At 39.8% G+C, this 22,113-nt stretch overlaps 1 protein-coding gene and 1 pseudogene across 3 annotated transcripts in view; one reads left to right on the forward strand and one right to left on the reverse strand.

Moving 5' to 3' along the window:
• Positions 1–652: 652 nt before the first annotated feature.
• Positions 653–22,113, reverse strand: part of PPME1 (protein phosphatase methylesterase 1) — a 52,514-nt gene continuing 31,053 nt past the window's right edge. Inside the window, exons 6-15 of one of the 3 annotated variants that reach the window (XM_065943891.1) lie at positions 21,181–21,335; positions 20,215–20,305; positions 16,329–16,394; positions 12,438–12,561; positions 8,202–8,331; positions 7,276–7,320; positions 5,595–5,659; positions 4,823–4,890; positions 4,661–4,725; positions 653–3,479 (exon numbers count right to left, since the gene is read on the reverse strand). In XM_065943891.1, coding sequence (XP_065799963.1) covers positions 3,391–3,479; positions 4,661–4,725; positions 4,823–4,890; positions 5,595–5,659; positions 7,276–7,320; positions 8,202–8,331; positions 12,438–12,561; positions 16,329–16,394; positions 20,215–20,305; positions 21,181–21,335 — 898 coding nt within the window. In that variant the 3' untranslated portion in view covers positions 653–3,390. Of the gene's footprint in view, positions 3,480–4,588; positions 4,726–4,822; positions 4,891–5,594; positions 5,660–7,275; positions 7,321–8,201; positions 8,332–12,437; positions 12,562–16,328; positions 16,395–20,214; positions 20,306–21,180; positions 21,336–22,113 lie in introns of those variants that run through there. The other 2 variants (XM_065943892.1, XM_065943893.1) reach the window with 2 other exon arrangements.
• Positions 11,758–12,322, forward strand: LOC136174498 (large ribosomal subunit protein eL21-like; annotated as a pseudogene).

Raw genomic sequence — 22,113 nt, forward strand, 5'->3', positions numbered from 1 at the left:
CTTAAAAAACTAAAACTAGAGTTGCCATAGGATGCAGCGATTCCACTCTTGAGCATGAATCTGGAGAAGACGAAAACTCTTAATTTGAAAGATACAGGCACCCCAATATTCACCGCAGCACTATTTACTGTAGCCGAGACATGGAAGCAACCTAAATGTCCATCAACAGACGAATGTATAAAGACTTGGTGTGTGTGTGTGTATACAACAATGGAATACTACTTAGCCATAAAAAGAATGAAATAATGCTATCTCCAGCAACATGGATGGACCTAGAGATTATATTGAGACAGAAAAAGACAAATATCATATGCTATCACTTCTATACGGAATCTAAAAAATGATACAAATGAATTTATTTAAAAAAGAGACTCACAGACTTCAAAAACAAATTTATGGTTTCCAAAAGGGAAAGGTCGGGGGAGGGGTAAATTAGGAGTTTGGGATTAATGTATACACAAAATATACACATATAAAGTAGTTAAACAACAATGACCTACTGCATACCACAGGGAACCATATTCAATATCTCATAACAACCTGTAATGTAAAAGAATCTGAAAAAGAACACATATATATAACTAAACCACTTTGCTCTACATCTGAAAGTAACACTGTAAATCAACTTAAATTTAAAAATATATATACTTAAAAAAATGACAATTTATGTGAACTTTAAAAATAATAATAAATTGGGAACAATAATGCCCATACTTCACAAGGATTCAAAAGATTAAGATATAACTAGCACAGTATCTAATATAAAGTTAAGTGAATGTTTCTTAGTCTCCATCCATCAAGCCTCGTCATCATCCTCTTGCCAGGTATCTGTACCAAAATGACCTCTGCCCAGGGTCCCCTATATTGTCCAGGAGGCAGTGAATTTGGACCTAATGCCTGCCTGTCAAATGACATCACCTACCTCATAGGGTTGCCATGAGGATTAAATAGTTGTGTGTAAAGTGAATTAGCTGCTCAACTTTGATAATTATTACGACTTAACCTGGTGAACAAAATTGGCTTGTGTCCCTGAAAAACACACATTTGACCATGCTGCCCCTCTGCGGACAGAGTGCAAACAGCCCAGCAAAGAGACGTTAGTAGGCCCCTCCCTCCCCCAGAAGGGCCTGGTGGAAGCACAACAGAGGACACACAAGGGACTTTTCTTCTCCGCTAGGGAGCTCAGGCTTTACTCAGCTATATTTAGTGAACATCCAAACCAGAACTTCTCAGAATAATGTGCTTGTTGGAATGTAGATCAGCACTGACTCACAGGTCTGGGGTAAGGCCAAAATCTTGAACAAACTTCCAAATGATACTTAATGCCACTGACCACAGGTCACTCTGAGTAAAGAAGGTCTTAACTATAATATGGGAGTGACATGACAGGAACTATTTATTAGGTGCTTACCCTATGTCAGTTACCGAGAGAGTTAACCTATATTAACTTGTATAGTCATCAAGACCCTATGGGGTAAGTACTGTTGACCTCTATTTTTCAGATGAGGAAACCAAAGCACAAAGAAAGAAAAGTACTTAGCTATCTCATACAGCCAGTAAGGGATGGGCCTTAGGTTCTAATTTAGGCAGCCTAGCTCCAAAACCTGCTCAGAAGAGGACTCCAACAAGGTGTAGAGAATAGTCAGGGGAGGGGCTGTGGCAAGGACAGGCGACATAGAACAGAGGACGGACAGCAGTTATGAGTGAGAGAGGAAGCCATCAAGGACACTTTGGCTGCCTTGTTTAGACCAGCGGAGAGATGGTGGAACCTATCACTACTGAGCTAGGATATATGGGACAAAGAACAAGTTTTAGGGGGAAGGTAAGGTCAGCTTTAGGAATGGTCAATGTGAGTGACTTTTGGTCATCTGGACAAGTAGACAGACCTAAGTGTCTACAGTTGAGGAGGTGCTTGAACTTGTAGACAAACTTTGGGCATTAGCAGATGTGAAACTCTGAGAGCTTAAGGTCATGTGGACAGTGCACAGACTGTCCTGTTCTAGGCCAAAGTCAACACAGTACATAACTGGAAGAGATAGGATTGGAATCTACTCTCCCTGGCTGCAGTGGAGGCTGGCTCTGTCCATTCTAATGGGCATTCTGGCTCTGGGGAGCAGGCAGAGCATAAGATGCTGATGGGCTCAGGAAACAAACAGGCTCTTCTGGAGCTCTATGGTGACTAAATCCAATGAACTGTCCCCAACCCCTAGATCAACAGAAATAAGGACAACTCCATAGAGAAAGACCAGATTAAAGGTTGGGAGTTATTTATTTTCTTTAAACAAGGTCATAAATAACAAAGAAACAAAGAAGGTTCCAGACTTCAAACCCTGCATTAGGACAGGGATAGGAAGTTGTGGGGTCAAAAGGTGGAGGGGGCTACGCATCACCTAAGACAGTCACAGAAAAGATGGGCTGCAGGAGACTGCCCCTCCCTACCCTTGGAAATGGCGTGCCTGGGCAGCAGGGAGGCTGAAGTGCTGTGATGAGGCAGCTGGAAAAGGGCAAATGTTGAGGATGCTGGACTGTACTGTTTCTATGAAGGGTGACATGGGAACCACAAACGACTAAGATAAGCTGTGGGTCTAGAAAAGGCAAGCGGGCACTCTGCATACCTCCAGGGACCAACTATGAAAATGGTTAAATCTGCTTCTTAAAAACAACTCCACGGGCCTTAGCCTGTGGCTTTGTGCATGGGCTGTAGTCAACCTGGGTTGCTCTATGGCAGGTGAGGGCTCAAGAGACCCCTGGAGCAGCCTGGCCTCAGCCCAGGGCAGGTGCCCAGACATGTGGGAGTGGGACGTGGGCCCTCCACAGATGGGAGGCCATGTGCTTGGACTGGCTGAGCCTGATTTTTCAGACTAGTTTCTTGTGATGCTATCTACCACCCCTCCCTCTACCTAAGGATGAAATCCTGACCTCTCTGGGTCTTCCAAGCCTAGAAGAATAAGACAGGGATAAAAAGGTATCTGACTTTATCGTAAATAAAGGTATTTACGAGGGAAAAATAAAGGCCATCTTGCACATGGTCCAGCCTGTGAGGCAGGCAGGACCATGGCAAGAACGATCTCAAGGAACAGAGGTTCCTATACCTGGGCAAACGAGGGGACCCAGGTACATTACCGAATGCTAGGAAGAGGGCCCAGGGCGGCGGTTCTGACGGAGGCTTCACCCGAGGCAAGGCAGGGAGGACAGGCAAGAGCTATCCTTCAACAGGGAAGGGAGAGGAGCTGGGGAGCCTTAGACTGGGGAGACCAATGTTGATCAAAGGCTCTGGAAAACAATGCTTTGGGCAGGAATACACGAAAGGGTTTGTACATCTGGGGATGCCCGTCTACAGGGAGCCGGTGTCACATGGTCGGGCGGGATGGTGAGGAGGAGACAGCGGCATCACAGTGGCCTCTGGTGCGATGTATTTACAACAGAGCTCAAGGTTGAGGGAGGAAAGGAGAGCAGGTCACTAACAGCCAGGAAACACACTGTGAAGAGTGGAAAGAGAATGGAAAACAAATGTGACTGTCACTAGCTTACCCCGCTTACCCTGTCTCATCCAGGAAGCCCTTCCTAATGATCACCAAGGCCTTTGCAGATCTCGCCACCTCTTCTCAGCCCCATCCAGGGCTAGACACAGGGTGTGCTCTCAGTGTACAGCTGATCTGACCACAGCTCCAAATGGGCCAGGGCCCCTGGGCACTGCTTACTGAGAGAAACTAAGTCTTTATTGTTGATTCCTGGGATCCATCAATGAATGGCCAGTTGCTTGAGGGGTGGTTTGACATCAGGGAATCACTGTGGCTCACTGTACCAGGCTCCTGTCATCATTTTCAATGCCCACCTTGCTCTGTCATCCACACTGCTTAGGCCCTGGCATTCAGAACTCCCTGATGTAGAAACTGTATTTATTTCTTCAACATTTTTTCTTCAAACTTTCTTAGGGTGGGGAACAAGTTCCCTTGGAACATCATCAGAATCAGAAAAGAGATTTTCCAACTGGCAGGCACGAACTCTTCATATGGCCTGTGGGGCTCTGTGAGGATGGGGCCTTCTGCAGCAAAGAGTGGGAGCTCCGTGAGGTGGGACCAGGACCATGTGGTTTGGGTCACCACGTCTCTCTTCCTCCTCCTTCTCCTCCTCAAAGAAATCTACTGTGTCTCCTAATCCAACAAAAAATTTCCTAAGATGAGAGGCATCCTTTTTCCTCTAGACCAGTGGTTCCCAAATGGGAATAACTTTGCCTCCCTTAAGACATTAGGTAAAATCTAGGAACATTTTTGCTTGTCACAACTGTGTGTGTTGAGAGGGTGCCACTGGTTCCTAGTATGTAAAGTCCAGGATACTGTTCATCATGCTACACTGCACAGAATAGCCCCACCACCACAAAGGATTACCTGCCTCAAATGTTTAACAGTGCTGAGGTTGGAAATCCTGCTCCAGATCTCTACATAGCCTCAAGGTCTGCCTCACCTTCCTCAACAGCAGGGCAGGAGAAGGCATATAGAATTTTTCTAAGAGCCCGGAAATCGACAATTCCCATCCCAGCCTCCACAGGAAGGGGCATCTCAAGAAAAAGTACACATCACAAAAGGGGTAGGGGACTAGGCACCGTTTAATGTCAGTTTAGCAACAACTCACTGGACCAGAGCACACGGAAAGAACTAACCACGGCTTTGCAGAAACACACACGCTGGGCTCTGTGTTGAGGAGGAAGAAGAAAGGCATGGTGACCTAAACCAGGCAGGGGCAAGGCAGAGATATTTACAACCTTGCAAATATCTCTTTGTTGGGGTATTGCTGGGCTCTTTAAATCTTTGTACTTCCTTACCACTGGAATCCACCGATAGGCTCTGCAAACCTGTGCCGAATCAGGAAAGTGGCAACAGCTTCAGCTACCTGGAAAAGGGAGAGAGATTCCAGGCCATGTTAAGGGTAGCTACAGGGTTCAGCCTTGTAGGCCCTATGGGCTTCTGTTGGAAGTTAAGGCGTTATAGTGGACTCACGGTCCTGCAGTTGTGGGAAGCCTGAAAGCAAAAGGACCTGAGTCCTGCAGGGATGGCTCCAGAAAAGTCAAGAGGAATGATGTGAAGGCTTAGTTATCCCTGTAGAGTTACAAAGCACTTTTTTCCTAAAGGAGGAGCACATATTAATTCCTAACTGTGCGTGTGTTTTAGGGAGCAGTGTCTACCACAGTTATTCCTTCTTCCACCTGGCTTTTGCGGATAATGGAGAAGTACAGCTTACAATCTTAACCACAATCGTGTCCGACTCTTTGCGACCCCATGGAGGAGGCTCCTCTCTGTCCATGGGATTCTCCAAGCAAGAATACTGGAGTGGGTTGCTATTCCCTTCTCCATCTTAACCACGGGGCCCTGGGTAAAACAGCAGGGTGCCAGTAGCTCCTCAGCCCATACACAGAAAGGTAAGACCAAAAGCAGCTGTCAGGGAAGGTCTGGGGGGCTGGTGAAACTGCATGTGTGTAGGCCCCACAGCAGCTGCTGCAGGCAACACAGGCTGACTCAGGGGCTCATGCTGTCTTCTGTGAGATCCACAGTTACTCTCACAGTGGCCCTTTTACAGGCATCCAGCACCACGCTCACCTTGTCTGGAGCATCCTCATGGACCGCGTGGCCACACTGGGGCAGGACCTGCATCTGGAACTTCCCTGGGGAAGATATAAACCAAAGCCACCTCAAGGACTGAAATGGTCCTCTCCTTACCGTCTCTGCAGCCTCACAGGTCATGCTAGCAGGCCAGGACCTCCCCATCACCCCACCCCAACAGTCTGGACCCAGTTAACAAGCCTGTGAGGAAGATGGTAATACCTGACATTGTAACCTTGAGCAAATCATTTCCCTTCACTTCTTCCTTCTGCACCTACTTAATATGCATTTACTTTGGGCCAGACACATAGAAAGAAACAGTTCCTGTTTACGCTATAGTCTAGTGGGAGAGCAAAACATAAAAGTCAGATTTTAATGCAGCATGTAGTTCCTAGGATAACACTAAGCACATGGAACTGGAAAAACACAGGAATTGGGCCTTTGCAATAAAACAGGGATCCAGGAAGGCTTCCCACATAGAAAAAGTAACTTACACAAAGAAACGGAGGATGAAATGGTATTTGCTCCTGCCTGAGAAGATAAACTTTGGCATGGTGCTCATGAGAGTTAACAATGAGGCTGGAGATGTAAGTGGGGGCCTTATCATTAAGGGATTTGTAAATTAAAGATTTTGAGATTAATTATTACAATAATAAGTTACTGAGTGCTTAACTATGTTCCAGACAGTACTAAACACTTTTTCACACTGTCCTGTATAACACTGTAAGCTCAAACAAATGTGATCATTTTATTAAGAGTGGACAGAGATGACTGATAAAGCAAGATCTCTAAGGAGACCAAAGAATATGAAACCCACCCCTGGTCATCAAGGCCATGAGACATCCAAGCAGAGATATCCAGCAGGTTTGATACATGGTCCAGGTCTGGACCTCGGGAGAGAGGTATGAGACGAGTCAGAGGTTTAGCTTTGTGAGTTATCAGAGTGTAAATGGGAACCATGACATTGCCCAGGGAGAGTAAGTAGAAAAGAAGGAAAGTCAAGAACAGAATCTGCTTAACCTTGGCCCTGGAGTTGGCACTTTTTTTCTTATAACCCAAAGCTGCCAATGCCTATTGACTTCACCCTCACCAAGCCTTTCATCTGTACGAAAGCCACGAGCTTCCATGAAATTGGTTCCACTGCCTCCACAGTCATCTGGCCAACACACCTAAACTTGAGCACATGTCACCTTCCTACTCATTACACCTCACAATCCCTGTGAGGCTGCCATCAATTTTCTCATTCTACAGATTGAGAAAATTAAAGCTAAGGCAGGTCAAGTAACTTTCCCAGGGTGAAAAAAAATTAGTAGGAAAGAAGTAGTACTCAAACACAGTTCTCCCAACCGCAGAGTCCTTGCTTTTACCACCTCATTATGTTGTCTTCTAAACAGAACTTGTATCTTTTTATATCTGGGTTATCTTGGACCTTTCCCTTTCCTAAGAGTTCTAACAATAATAAAAATACTGACCAGTATTCAGAATATCTCCTTTCATAATATATCTGCACACAGTACTTTATAATGCCCCTTTCAAAGACACTGCATCACTTTAATTCTTACAACTCTGAGGTCTATGTGGTAATATAATTCCCATTTTTAGACAGAAAATTTCCACATGACTTTGCCCATTTCTCTGCCCTCAGGAGACCTAGGAATGTAATTTCTTCATAACTTACCTTGCATTTGGCCAATAGTCAGGTCTTTATCCAATCTATCAACACCTAGAATAAAATAAGAGAATCCACAAGTAACTTACTTGAAAAGGCTGTATGAAATAGGTTTTGCTGTTATGAAGTAAAAATTGTTACAAAGTGGCAAACATGATGACATTCTCAATTCATGTTAATGCCAATCCTAACTTCCTGAGGGTACAGTCTCACCACATGAAGCTTTCAAGGCTGAGGTTTCCCATAATCACTTTGCTTGTTCAAGCTGCTTTCTGAAAACAGGTTTTACTTTTTAAATTTCCTTTTTACTCAGAATATCCTTATACCACTCAAGGAGAAGGACTTGGGTTTGACCAGGTACAGAGACCAGGCCAGAATTAGGTCATCCCTGGTGGATGCTCATGCTTAGTTAGTTATGGATTTGTCAAAGGAAGGAGAAAGGGCACAAATGAGTAAGGATGGTATTTCACTTTGGAAGTTGCCACCTGTATGGTAAACACTTTTAACAAAGACATACTGAGATGACAAATACATACACTGCTAGGGACTGACTTGTGTCCACCTCCCCCCCCCCCCCCCCCGCCGCCAAAAATTTATATGATGAAACCCTAATTCACAATGGGACCACTTTTGGCGATATGAAGGTAATTAAGGTTAAATGAGGAAGTAATTAAGGTTAAATGTGGTCACAAAGATAGAGCCCTCATAAGACAAGATTAGTATCCTTATAAGAATAAACACCAGACAGCTTGCTCTCACACACTCTGCCACATAAGAACATAGTGAGAAGGTGGCTGTTTGCAAGCCAGTAAGAAAGCTAGAACTTGACAGGCTGGAACCTTTATTTCAGACTTACAGCTTCCAGAATTGTTTAAGCCACCCAGTATTTGGTTATGGCATCCCAGGCTGACTAATACATACACATGCACACTTACCAGCCAGGAGCAACAATTTAGGAATAGGACAACTAAGAAAGAGATTGGATAAGCCTCGGAACCAGCCATCCCAGTATTTTTCTGTTTTTGCCAGTTCAATTCTCCAAGTGTATGGATGGTCTTTCTTGGTCTGGAAGAGTAAGAGCAAGTTTTGAGTCTCTGAGGGCAGGAGGAACAGGATAAAAACTAGGTCCTTGGGAAAAGGAAAGGGAAAGAAACTAGTACATATTAAGGGCTTACCATGTCCCAGACATTTTAATATACATTTAATCCTTATAACAGCCTTGTGACATAAGTTATTATTGTACTTGCATGTTTAGATGATTAGAAGTATACTTTTTACTTTTATTAGTTTCAGTGAACCTAAGAAACTTTCTTAAGATCACAGCCAAGATTGAGCTTCTTATACTCATCTGGCAGTAACACATTATCAAAAGAATAACTACAAAAAACACACTGCAGTATGGAAAAACGCTTATGACATAACATTAAGTGAAAGAAGCAGAGTACAACATGTCACCTAAGTTAGGATTACTACTGGAAAAATATGTATGCTTTGAGAATGAACTAGAAGGGAAAACTGAAAATATGTTGATAAAATATTTTTTCTTATATTTTTATATATGACAATGATACGATGTAAACATTATGCTAGTGTGTGAGCATGCTCAGTTGTGTCCGACTCTTTGCAACCTCATGGACTGTAGCCCACCAGGCTTCTCTGTCCATGGAATTCTCCAGGCAAGAATACTAGAGTGGGTTGCCATTTCCTTCTCCATATGTATGTTTATATAAACAGTAATTTATATATAATTTAAATAGTAATTTTAAAAAGGAAATGACCAAATATAACAAAATCTGTTAAATCTCAATATAAAGTAGATGGCACAGAGTATGTGCTCATTAAATACAAGCTGAACAAACAAATAAAATGTTCTCTACACTTTTTTGCATCATGTAAATTTTGAAATATTATAACTGAAATAAGTAACTGGAATACCACATCAACCACAATATGAAAATCCAGAAGTGAACATGAGACAGCATATATTGTGTTAAAGATCACCAGATGGTTAAGATGTTCATGTTACCCAAAGTGATTTGTAGATTTAACACAATCACTTTCAAAATTCCAATGGCGTTGTTTGCAAAAATAGAAAAATTTATCCTAAAATTCATATGGAATATTAAGGGATTAATATTTATTAATTTATCCATAAAATTCATATGGATATTAAGGGATCCCAAACACCAAAACAATTTTAATAAAGGTGAACAAAACTGGAAGACTCATACTCTATTTCAAAATATATTACAAAGTTACAGTAATCAAAACAGCACAGTACTGGTATAAAGATAGACAAATAGAGCAATGGAATAAGCTCAAGAACCCAGAAATAAACCTCACATATATGGTGAAGTGATCTTTGATAAGGATGCTGAGATCATTCAATGGGGGAAATGACAGTTTTTTCAAAAAACAGTGCTGGGGAAACTGAATACCCACATGCAAAAGAATGAAGTTGGATAGTATATAAAAATGAACTCAAATGGATTAAAGCCTAAATATAATAAGAACCTGCAACTATAAAATAAAGTTGTAGGTTCTTACAAACTTTTCAATAAAGCAGTTTTTAAAATGAGATTTATGCATAAAGAAACATCTCTTGGACAACTGAAGCTTATTCAAGAACCAAAATAATATTTTCCCATTTTTTCCCTGTATTTTAACCATTATATATTAGAGTCCCCTCATCCCCAATAAAAATGTATAGCTTGTTTTCTTTTACAGAACAGAATGGATGCAACTGACCTCTTATGTATGTCTCAGGGCCATTTCAAACACAACTTTTTATACTGTACTAAACAGAGATGCCCCTAAGAAGCTGTGCCTGGTTTTTTGTGTTGTTGTTGCTACATTTAGTTGGCATTACTAACATTACCTCCATCATTTTTATTTATTTTTCCTTTATTGCAATATCAGTGACATACAACACTGTTGAAGGTGTACAACATGTTGATTTGACACATGTATACACTGCAGTGATTACCACCATAGCGTGGTAACCACCCCTATCATGTCACATAAGTATCATTTATCTGTGGTGGGAACAGTTAAGATCTAGTCGCTTAGCAACTCTGAATTTTATCTTACTGTATTGTTGCCTATAATTACTACGCTGTGCCTTAGATTTCCAGGACTTATCCACTAGCTGCAAGAAGCTTTGACTCCGGGGGTTTCTCTGTGTCCTCCCTCAGGCGGAGACTGTCTAGCTAAGTTCCTCACTGACTGATGTGCCTCAGTTTGCCCTCATAACAGAACTGCTGGAGTTCATAAAACCCCACATATTAGGGCGTATAAAAATGATAAGAAAAAAATGAGTTGGAATTAAAATTCAGAGGATCTGAATGTGTTTTAGCACTAACATTTACATGTGACCATAGGCAAGTATCTGCATCTGAGTTGCAAAACTGTTAATATTTATAATGCAGAGCCAAAATGAGAACTAGAGTTGTTAATGTGAATCATTCAGTATAGATCCTAGCACACAAAAGGGAAAAAGTAACTGACTATTTGTATCAGAGTCTCAAATCCACTAAACACTATTTGATTACCTTGGACAAGTCTCTTCATCTCTTGAGTCTGTTTCTATACTGTTAACATGTGAGAAAAGCTCTCTCCTCATCTCACAGACTGTGGGAGAGCAAACTGATCACCCATTATTCATAATTTTGTGAACTCCAAAAAGGTACAAAGTATTATCTTAAAGATGACAAAAAGATCCTCACTAAATTAAAAATACTGTTTTTTAAAAATGTACTCTCCTCCTTGCTGACACCAGCATCTCCAAATGCAAAGGAATATGTGGTGTACACTGAGTCCATTCCCTGTCATTAGTAAGATATTCATAATCCGTCCCTGAAAGTCTGTGGCTCACACTCACTAATCACGTATCAGAAAAAGCACCCCTTCCCACTACCATCCTCAAATCAGTTGCTCAGCAAGTTGTCACAGAACACTTACTATGCACACAACCTTAAGCTCTATGTTGCGGGAAATTCACACATAATATCAGTTCCTCCCCTCCAAATACATAGGTTATTTTTGGGGGGAGACAATGCTTGCTATTAGAGGACACTGAACCTGATTACAGGGATGACTATTAGAAAACCATATATTATGAGTGTGGCTTAAGAAAATCAGTTCTATGGCAGTCACAACTTCGGAAAAGAAAGTGCTGAGTTGTGTCCTACAGACTCTCAGTGCTATACTGCAGAGGGACTAATATAAACTGAGGTCGGAAAGCTTCCCAAGGAGATACACCCTGAAAGATGGGTAGGATCTGATCGGTTTTGTGTAGACTGGTGGTAGGAAATGGGATTTTTTCATGAGATAAACCACAGGAACAGAAGTGGAGGTGAGAAAGGGCCTGATGAGAGAGCAGTTCTCCTGAGGCAGGGTAATACTGTGAGTTTTATGTTCCAATTTGTCAGAGTTATCAAGAAGTGCTTTATGCTTTCAGCCAGAACCACCATCTTCTAGTAATTCGCCAAAATGACCAACACAAAAAGAAAGAGAAGGGGCACCTGCTACATGTTCTCTAGGTCTTTTAGAAAACTTGGAGTTGTGCCTTTGGCCACATACACGCAAATCTACAAGAAGGGTGATACTACAAGGGAATGGCTATCAAGGGATATCAAGGATATCAAGGGAATGGGTACTATTCAAAAAGGAATGCCCGATAAATGTTACCAGAGCAAAACTGGGAGAGTCTACAGGGTTATCCAGCATGCTGTTGGCATCATTGTAAATAAACAAGGGCAAGATTCTTGCCAAGAGAATTAAGGTGCGTATGGAGCATATCAGGCACTCTAAGAGCCGACAGCTTCCTGAAATGTGTGAAGGAAATGATCAGAAAAAGAAGGAAGTCAAAGAGAAAGGGCCTTGGGTTCAGCTGAAGCACCAGCCTGCTCCACCCAGAGAAGCACACTTAATGAGGACCAATGGAAAGGAGCGTGAACTCTTGAAGCCCATTCCCTATGTTCATGGCATTTTGGGTGTAAAAATAAAGACCTGGATTGTAAAAAGAAAAAAGAAGTGCTTTATATCTTACAGTTAATCTAAGTATCTATTATGATAGTATCTTTGTCCCTTAAAATATCTAATGAATGTCACCTTCCTTTCCCCATCTTACACACTATCCCATCCTTCTAAGAATACTGACTTTCACTCACCTCCATGTCATCTTCCTTTTTCCTCTTGTTTACTGACTCACTTCCTTCTTCATCTTCTTCTTCTTCCTCTATGATTCCTTCCACTATAGACTTTGAGCCTTCTGGACTTGTAATTCCTTCACACCTAGGTATTAAAAAAAAAAAAGTGCTATCACACACCTCTCTTCTATACATAAATTACCTTAGAGGAGTTGATATTTATGGCTTTTTATAATCAAATACTAGTTAAAACTTAACAATGTTCCGGGAGGAGGGTGTGAAAAATGTGCATTTAAAAGTATACAAAAGTAGACCAGGGTTGTAGAAGGTCATGACCAACATTTGACTATACTCCAAGGGCTGGTTTCTGGTTCTTGCACCAATGCATGTTTTGTCACTCAGTCATGTCCAACTCTTTATGACCTGAAGGACTGTGACCTGCCAATCCATGATCCACAATCCATGGTCCACGGGGTTCTCCAGTCCACTGGAGTAGGTTGCCATTTCCTTTTCCAGGGGATCTTCCCCACCCAGGGATTGAACCCAGGTCTCCCGCATTGCAGGCGGATGCTTTACCGTCTGAGCTACTATTGACCCATAGAAGGTAGTAACCATTTCCTGAGGCATGGTGACAAGAGTTTTATTGGCATTATCTTATATAATCCTCATAGTAATCCCTTAAAATAGCTCTGAAGAGTTAAAAAATTGTCCAGGATCACTTAGCTCATGAGTGGATGAGGCTGGGAGGCAGATCCAGGCCCAATTATAAAGCATGGTGTTTTTCTACTGTACCCTGTTTATAGTACAACAAGGCTGAAACAGATTGGTAAAAGGCCCCCACTTTTAATTAGCTGACAGAAACTGGCAATTACAATATCCAAGGCCAGATAAACCTTAGAGATTCATGCATCTGATCCAACCAGTTATTGTTGTTTTTCATCTAAAAATAATATCTCTTTATTTTATATAATTAGGTAGAAAAATTATTATAGGAACAGCTGGTACCATAATTTCTTTTAAAGAGAACTCGTTGAACAAAAATACATTGACAGGTGTTAAAAGTAAAACCTCAAGAGCCTAGGTAGCAGCTAGGGCCGAGGTCTGTTCTTCATGATAATTTGTCATTTTGCTCTTGAAAAAGGAGAAGGGAGACGAGGAGAGAGTACAAGCAAGATAAAGAGAGACTGGGACAAACTAAAGGGTCAGTCAAACTTCGGTTGTAGATTTTTTTAAGAATGGTAACTTCTGTCTTCTCTACCAAACCTTCAGTGATGTATATGTTCACAAGTGTTTTGTTAAGTGGGAATTTTCTTAAGAGCGTGAGGTGTCAAGTTTCACAATTAGCTCAAAGTATTAACGAAACAATTTGTGCTTTGGGCTTCCACAGCAGTAAATTGGGAGGTTAAAGGGAATTATAACTAGATCAAGAAGGGCAGGAAGGTTCCAGTGGACATCTAAGTGACACTTAAAATGCAGATTTTTACATACACAGTTTTACATATTTAGAGAAAACATCACTTGAAATAAAAATGTAAAGATAACTGAACTACCTGAATACAAGCCATGTAACTCTTCATTGCTTAAACAAATCAGATCTCAAAATATTCAAGCATTGAAAAATGAGCAGTCTCACAGCTTATTTAAAGCCTCTGCATTGTGCCTGCCAGATATTACTACTTAAACTGTTCTTTTGGATATAAAATCCATCATGTAGGCCTTAAAGTCAAATACATAGGAGTTTGAGTTCTAAGAATATGAGGTCTATCATTCATTAGCTATGTGATCCTGGGAAAGTCACTTTACCTTTCTGAACTTCCATTTCCTCCCATATAAAACAACAGTTACCTTGAAGAGGTATTGTAAGGATTAAATGAGATAGTGCAAATGAATGAATGAAATCAATGAATGAATACAGGTAGTTATCATCAATGGCTACTAATACTAAAAAAAAAAAAGACAACCAGATATTATGTGCTTCCTGAGAGCAGTCAGTACACAAAATCACCTATTGCTGTTGCTATTTAGTTGTTTAGTTTTATCTGACTCTATTGTGACCCCATGGACTGGAGCCCACCATACTCCTCTGTCCATGGTATTTCCCAGGCAAGAATTCTGGAGCGGGTTGTCATTTCCTTCTCCAGGGGATCTTCCTAACCCAAGGATTGAACCCAAGTCTCCAGCACACACCTCCTGCATTGCAGGCGGATTCTTTGTGAACAAATAAAAAACCAAAATAACAAAAAAACAAATCTGAATTTGATCAAACCTCTGACCTAACTAACAATTTACAGAAAATACAAGGAATAAAGGAACATGTTAAATTACACCTTGAGGAATCAATCAGCAAATCCAGATTGTGGAAGATTCTACAGAGCAAACAACCAGGTTTCCTCAACAAATAAATTGCCAGGGGAAAAAAGAGAGACAGAAGGGTAGCCTATAGATTAAAAGATACTTAAGAGATTTATCAATCAACTGCTATGTATAAATTCCTATTATAGTTCTGGTTTGAACTAAAAAAAAAATTAAGACAATCAGATAAGTAGATACTAAAGACATTTGATGATATTAAGGAATTGTTAATTTTTTTTAGGTGTGATACTGGTCTTGTGACTGTGCTTAAAGTATCCTTACCTTTTGGAGCATACTAAAATTTTGCAAAGGAAATTGTATCTGAAATTTTTTCCAAAATATTTTGTCCTTAGGGGAAATAAATAGGGGCACAGATGAAACATGAGTTCATAACTGTTGAAGGTGGGTAATGGGTACATTGGGATCATTCTATTATTCGATTTGTGTATGTTAGAGAATTTTCCATTATACAAGGTTTTAAAATTACATAGTGTATATAAAATGCCTTGCACAATGCCTGGCAAAGAGCAGGCATTTAATAATGCCATTATCATTTTCATCAACCCTTGTACTCCCTATCTGTCCTGGTGGGCAACCTTTTCCCAATTCACCTGAAGTTTGTTTTGTGACTACAAAACAATACCCAGGACTCACGTAACCCTATCTAGGAGGATCAACTGGGCTAAATAATCTTTTGAAGTCAAGTGTTAGTTGCTCAGTCATGCCCAACTCTTTGTGATCACATGGACTGTAGCCCGCCCAGCTCTTCTCTGTCCATGGAATTCTCCAGGCAAGAATACTGGAGTGGGTTGTCATTTCCTTCTCCAGGGGATCTCCCCAACCCAGGGATCAAACCCAGGTCTCCCACATTGCAGGCAGATTCTTTACCATCTAAGCCACCGGAGAAGTTAAATAATAAACAATCTTAGCTCACCCTTAGGATCTGACTTTCACTCAGGCTATGCCAAAGCTTTTTATAACGTGATTTCCTCACAACTAGGTTTGGCTTAGGAGACTGTTACCAGAATGAAACCATGGCTGTCAGCACCAGAGTGAACACTTAATGCCCTTTCTCTGGTATTCTTCATCTTTCAACACCTATAGTTGTGCTAATAAGGTAATCCATTATTATATAGAACAGGGGTCCCCGACCTCCAGGATCTAATATGCCTGATGATCTGAGGTGGAGCTGATGTAATAATAATAGAAATAAAGTACACAGTAAGTGTAATCTGCTTGAATAATCCCTAAACTGTCCCCCCCGCCTGCCAGTCCATGGAAAAATTGTCTTCCATGAAACCAGTTCTTGGTGCAAAAAGGTTGGAAACCGCTGATACAGAAGACATTATTTGGCTTTGGGATTTCTGCAAAAAAAAAAGAAAAAAAAGAAGAGAAAATCTATACAACTGGCCAAACTGAGTTCTCTTATAAAAATTATCTAAAATAATGAAGGTATTCACCAACATGGTAGAATAGATGTATGACCAAAAAAGCAATATATAATTCCTCACTATGTTTCAGCCTCTAACCAACGCAAGGCGGGGGGCAAATAAAACCTACTGTTTGACTTGGCCAACCATTGAGACACGGGCAGACTCCAGATTCCGAATCTGGCCACTCTTCACACTAGAAAAGTGAGACAGGAGAGAGAAGGTTATTCATCTTTATCTTATCATATCAGCAGGGTCAAATCAATAATTTTGCAATTCTGTGGGAGCTACTAAAAAGGTGTGGTTATCAATGTAGCTTACTATGGAGATTACCACTACTTCCCATTTTGTTATTATGGTGATAAACCAAGCAGTAAAAATTAAGACACTGAAGTCACTTAAGTCCTGGCAATATTTACCAAAAGGTAGATACCATATCCCATGCCTGAGCTCATGAAGCACATAATTTAGTGGGGAGAAAGAAAGAAAACAAATAATTTTAACAGAGTAAGGTTCAAAGGAACCTCATTTATTCTGAATGAAATCAGAGAAGACTTCCCAAAGTCTTGCCTAAACTCAGGATTGAGGATAAGTGGAAAACAAAAGAGGGTGGTCAAAGCAAAACAGGCAGAAGGCACACTGTGAACAAAGGTACTGTGATGTGAAAAGACCAGTAGGATGATGATCTTAGAGGGAAGAGAGCAAGGAGGAACAGGGGAGAGTAATGGGAGAGTGTGACAGAACAGGACAGGCAGGGGTTAGCTCCTGGAGGATGTTACATGCCATGATATAGAGGCTTAGGAGCTCAGACTCTATAAATAGAATAGTCTTCTCGGAGTTGACTAAGGGCCAAGAAAATGACTGCCTGTCCCAGGGGACCTGGAAACACTTCCTGAAGCAAGTCACCAGAACACATTTCTTTAAATCTCATTTTTTAGCTTAAAAAAAAAATCACATAAAATTTTATACTGTAACCCCCTTTAGATAATGACTTGTTTCTTATTTTAATGATAAACAGAGGCAATCAGAATTACTATTTCATTTTTCTACCACCAACTGAATCTACAAATCCACCCGTATTTATAATCACATACTCTACCTTGAAGAGTACTGAATATATGAAGTTATTTCTGTTCCTATTCAAGCCCAACGTTGGGCACTGGTTCAATCCTCATTTGTTCACGAAGATCTTGTTCCTTTACTTATCCTGTCTCTTATTTGTGTCATTTTTTTCTCTAGTAGATATTACATAAAGCATCTAGTGGATATTATAAAACATCCTTTAAAAACATCTTCAACCCCACATTCACTTCTAGATACTACCTTACTTCTCTGCTCTTCTATCTCAAAAAAGTTATCTTACTTGCTTTCTCCACTTTGTCACCTCACATCCTTTCCTCAACCAACATCCCCAACATGCATCAGCTTTTTATCTCCTACTTACTTTCGGAGATTTCCTTTGTCAAGGTCACCTTCATCAGGCCAATCCTAATGGTCATTTCTTAGTCTTGACCTCACTTGATCTCTCAGCAGCATTTGACAAAGATCATTTCTTCTTCCAAGAGTGCTAACATTCTCTTGCTTTCCTTCTATCTCACCAACTGTGCCTTTTCAGTCTATTTTGATGGATTTTGCTTTCCTTCCCAAGTTCTAAATACTGTAGTGTATCTCAAAGCTCAGTACTTAGATCTTTTTTCTATCAACTAAATGATTGCATTCAATCTTTTCCTTTTTTTTTTTTGCATATTCAAAGAGAATATTTTTATTTGACCATGTGAATAAAAGTCCTGATTCCTGCCCCTTGCTGCCCTCAAATCTGCTGCTCTTTGTCTCTATCATTCATCAACTGTTGGGTTAAAAACCTAGTAGTCATCCTTGAAAGCTGCATCTCCCCTCACCTGCTCTCCCAAGACATAATCCATAAGGCAATCCTGTCAGCTCTACCTTCAAAATACATTCCAAATATAACCATATAACTTCCTCTGTTGCCATCACAGTCTACGCTGACCAGCATTACTCTCTTCTACAGTTGCTTCCTAACCAATTTCTCACTTTTGTTATCACCCTTCCTCCTCAACTGCTTCCTCTATTCTGCTTTCCTCAGAGCATCTAGGTGGTAGAACCAAGATCCAAATCCATTTCTGACTTCAAAGCCCAGGCTTTTAATGACTACACCCTATTGCCTCTTATTTGCATGACCGAGAAAACAAAAGCAGAAATTCACTTTGCTTTAAATCTTTACTGGATTAAATAGATTGATCTTGTATTTCAACATCTTGTCCCCACCTCAGATCTGGAATAACCAAAATGGTCACGAGTCATAAACTATTCAGATATCCCTCAGACACAAAGTAAAATTACCAAAAAGCTGGTAGTATTCTTTCTGATTCTTACGCTCAAAAGATATCTAAAAATCAGTGGCTCTCATAGAACCCAGAACATTTTAACATTCAACAAATAGAATGCTTATTCTATCCCACATCTGATACTAGAATCAAGACTCTATTTCCTCTTAAGAGAAGGTGCACCACAACCCTCAGACTGGTTTGGGTACTTGTCTTCTGTACCTCCTTCATTGTGTTGTGTTTATATAATTACTTGTATGTATTCCAGTTTTTTGATAAAAGGAACTAAGCCTAATTCATCCCCAGTTCTTAGGTCAGGTACTGATATATCTTAGGTACTTGAAAAAAAAAAAGTGTTAACTGCATAAATTTTAAAAGTTATCTGTGATAATTTTTTCACTGGTTCTTACTGGGGTGGTAGGCAGGATGCCCAAGGTACATGTTGAGCTAGTAGGAGTTGTATTCTCAGTGTGGCTGCTTAAGCGATCTTTGGTACTTCCAAGAGAGCATCTTACATCATGGTAGTAAACAGAGGAAGCAAAAGCAACCATCTCAAACACAAACATCATTCTGGCAAGCCATATTTGGCATGAGATCCTCTGTCCTAGGAGGAATCCCTAAGATACATTTGCCAGGTTCTTAATTCTCACTTGATATCTCTGACTCAGTAAATAGATACATTCTGCCTGCTAAAGCCACCTGCAGTATGGTATATGTTATATGAAAGCACAAAAGAAAGAGAGAATAGCTTCTGATCTTATAATGCAGGAAGAGCATTAAGACAGAAATAAAAATTAACAATATAAGCATATCCCTTAAAGAAGAACTAGAAGACTTAAGGGGTAAACAGTACAATGTAATATAGACTTGAAGGTTTTTAGCAATTTTGCTGAGGGAATGACCGGGGTGGTTTGGAGGAGTTACAGGAAGTGTTCTGGAGAGGGGACTAGAAATGGGTTTTGAGGAATAGGTAGGAAGAAAGGATACTGAAGACATTTTATCCCAAAACTGATCTCTGTAGGGGAGGGACAGTGTTTTACTCATATTTCCATCATTACCCTTTAACACAAAGTGTTCAATAAATATGTGTTTAATAAATGGTCAAATAATTTATTGAACTAGTGAATAAATTAATGACTGAACAGTCTTTACTTAAGTGGAAGCCATAGCCAATTCTGTCAGTAATTTCTATGAAAACTATTTAATAAAGGGTTTTTATTTAGGCCAAATGCAAATGAAAACTGAGAAGGGAACCTACACCCATCTGTTTCTCCACCTTCTCTGGAACAGAGAAAGTGAATCCAGAATCATGGCATATCAGAGGTGGAAAAGGCCTTGCAGTCTCATTTAGTCCAAAATCTCACCTTAGAGATGGGAACAGCTAGACAGCAGATAATCCATAATTGTTAAGATTTTAGGAGGTACTATAGTATATTAGAAAAAGGATGGGTTTTAGACAACTGAGCAGTCCAAAATGTTTATTTTTTAAAACTGCTCTTTATATAAATGTTTCCATACATATTACAATAAAGCTGAGGCTTGGAAACTGAACCATTCCCTTCAATTTGGTGCTTGAGCTGATGAAAAAGAAAAGCTAAACCTAACATTTAAAATATAGACAATAAAAAATAAAATAAAATAAAATATAGACAATATAAATTTGTAGGTTACCTCCATTCAATGGCATTCTCCAGAGACTTGAAGGTTTTAGGACGACCTCGTAAGAAATTCTGCATGCTGTTAAGTGCATCCATGGCTGTACCTAGATGTCAAACAAAAAATTTTAACCACAGTACTTAACATATTCTGAGTCAACAGAACTTAAAGAGTCACCTATATACTATATACCTCCCCTCAATGACAGAATTAAGTGACGCATGGAGGGAAAAAGCAGTTTAAGAAAATTCAGAAGATTGGTGTGATTGCCTCCTTCTAAGATGTCCTCCAATGACTTCTGCCTCCTGGTATTCAGTAGTCCCTCCACATTGAACAGAGCTGACTTACACAAGCAATAGTGTGACTTCTGAGGCTGGATCAGAAAAAACATGGCAGCTTCTTTTTAAATAGTAAATAAAACTATGGGATGTACATACAATTGAAATATTACGCAGCCATAAACGATGTTTATGTAGAGTTTCTGATGGCATGTAAAATGACTATATAATGTGAGGTGTGGACAAAATGAGTGACGGTGTGAAAAGTACAAACTTCCACTAATAAAATAAGTCCTAGATATGTAATGCATAGCATGGTGATTATAGTTAATAATACCATATTGTGTATGTGAAAAGTTGCTAAGATCTTATAAGCTCTCATCACACACACAAAAAAAATCTGTAACTTTGTGTGATGACATATGTTAACTAGATATATTGTGCTGATAATTTCACAATATACACATATATCAAGTCATGAGGATATACATTTGAAAAGTTAAATGTCAATTATATTCAAATAAAAAAATACTTGGAATGCCTCTGCTACAAAATAACATTTAAAGACATTTTAAAAAGATACAAAAGACAGAGGGACATACTTCAAGATGAAAGTCGACAATAAATAAAGGCAACAATAATCTACCATGGATATCTTTTATAAGTCAAAGATTTTGATTTAATCAGCAATAAGAAAACTTACCTTCCACAACATCAATCATGCACAGACCCAAGAGGCTTGGTACCAGGCTGGACGATGCTGTGTGGACTGCAATAGCACCGCCCATGCTATGTCCAATGAGCATAATTGGAGGAGGGAGGTCCCCATACATGGCTTCAACCACATTGCCAACATCTCTGCAGAGAAGGAAATAAAGCAGGGCATATTACTCTCTAACAACACTGTAAAAATAGTGTTCTTTCCTAATTCTCTCCTTTGGTCAGTAACTAATAATCCCAGGGCTGTAAAGGTCTAATAGCCCATCTTGCAAATGCACCTAAGAAAACCTCCTAACACAGTCCCCAGCACCTATACAAGAAGAGCTAAGAACCAAAACTTTGATTTCCCTTTACATAACACTTTCACTGTTCCACACATTTAGTACAATTACATAAATATCTACCTTTATTTTAAACCTAAAATAGGCCTGAAACTCTGAACAAGTCATTCAACTGCTCTATGCCTCAGTTTCCCCATCCATGAAATAGGAAAACAATTTTTTTAAGCATTATAATGTAGCAGTTTGACATCACCTGCAAGATGAACTGCAGATCTAGTTTATTTTTTACTGTGTGAACTTGCATTAGTTACTTAATCTCTTAGAGTTTCAACATCTATAAAATGAAGATAAGAATATCAATTACTATTCTGGATTGCTCTGAGGATTACTGAGATACTCAGTAGTGAAAAGAGTACTTTCATCACTTTACTTTGAAAAGAGTAAGGTGTTATACAAATATTAATTATTATTTATAATTTGTCATGTAAAGTTGTTTGTAGTATGAATGCAAATTTAGTGTTCTGAGAAACCAGAAAAATGTTCAGAGCTAATTTTTACTGGCTTCTGTTCCAGTCTTTAATTATGAGTGAACCTATTTAACAAAGTCAAACCCCAAAGCTTTGAAAAGGAGAAGT

This window comes from Muntiacus reevesi, chromosome 9 (genome assembly GCF_963930625.1).
Source record: "Muntiacus reevesi chromosome 9, mMunRee1.1, whole genome shotgun sequence".
Taxonomy (NCBI): Eukaryota; Metazoa; Chordata; class Mammalia; order Artiodactyla; family Cervidae; genus Muntiacus; species Muntiacus reevesi.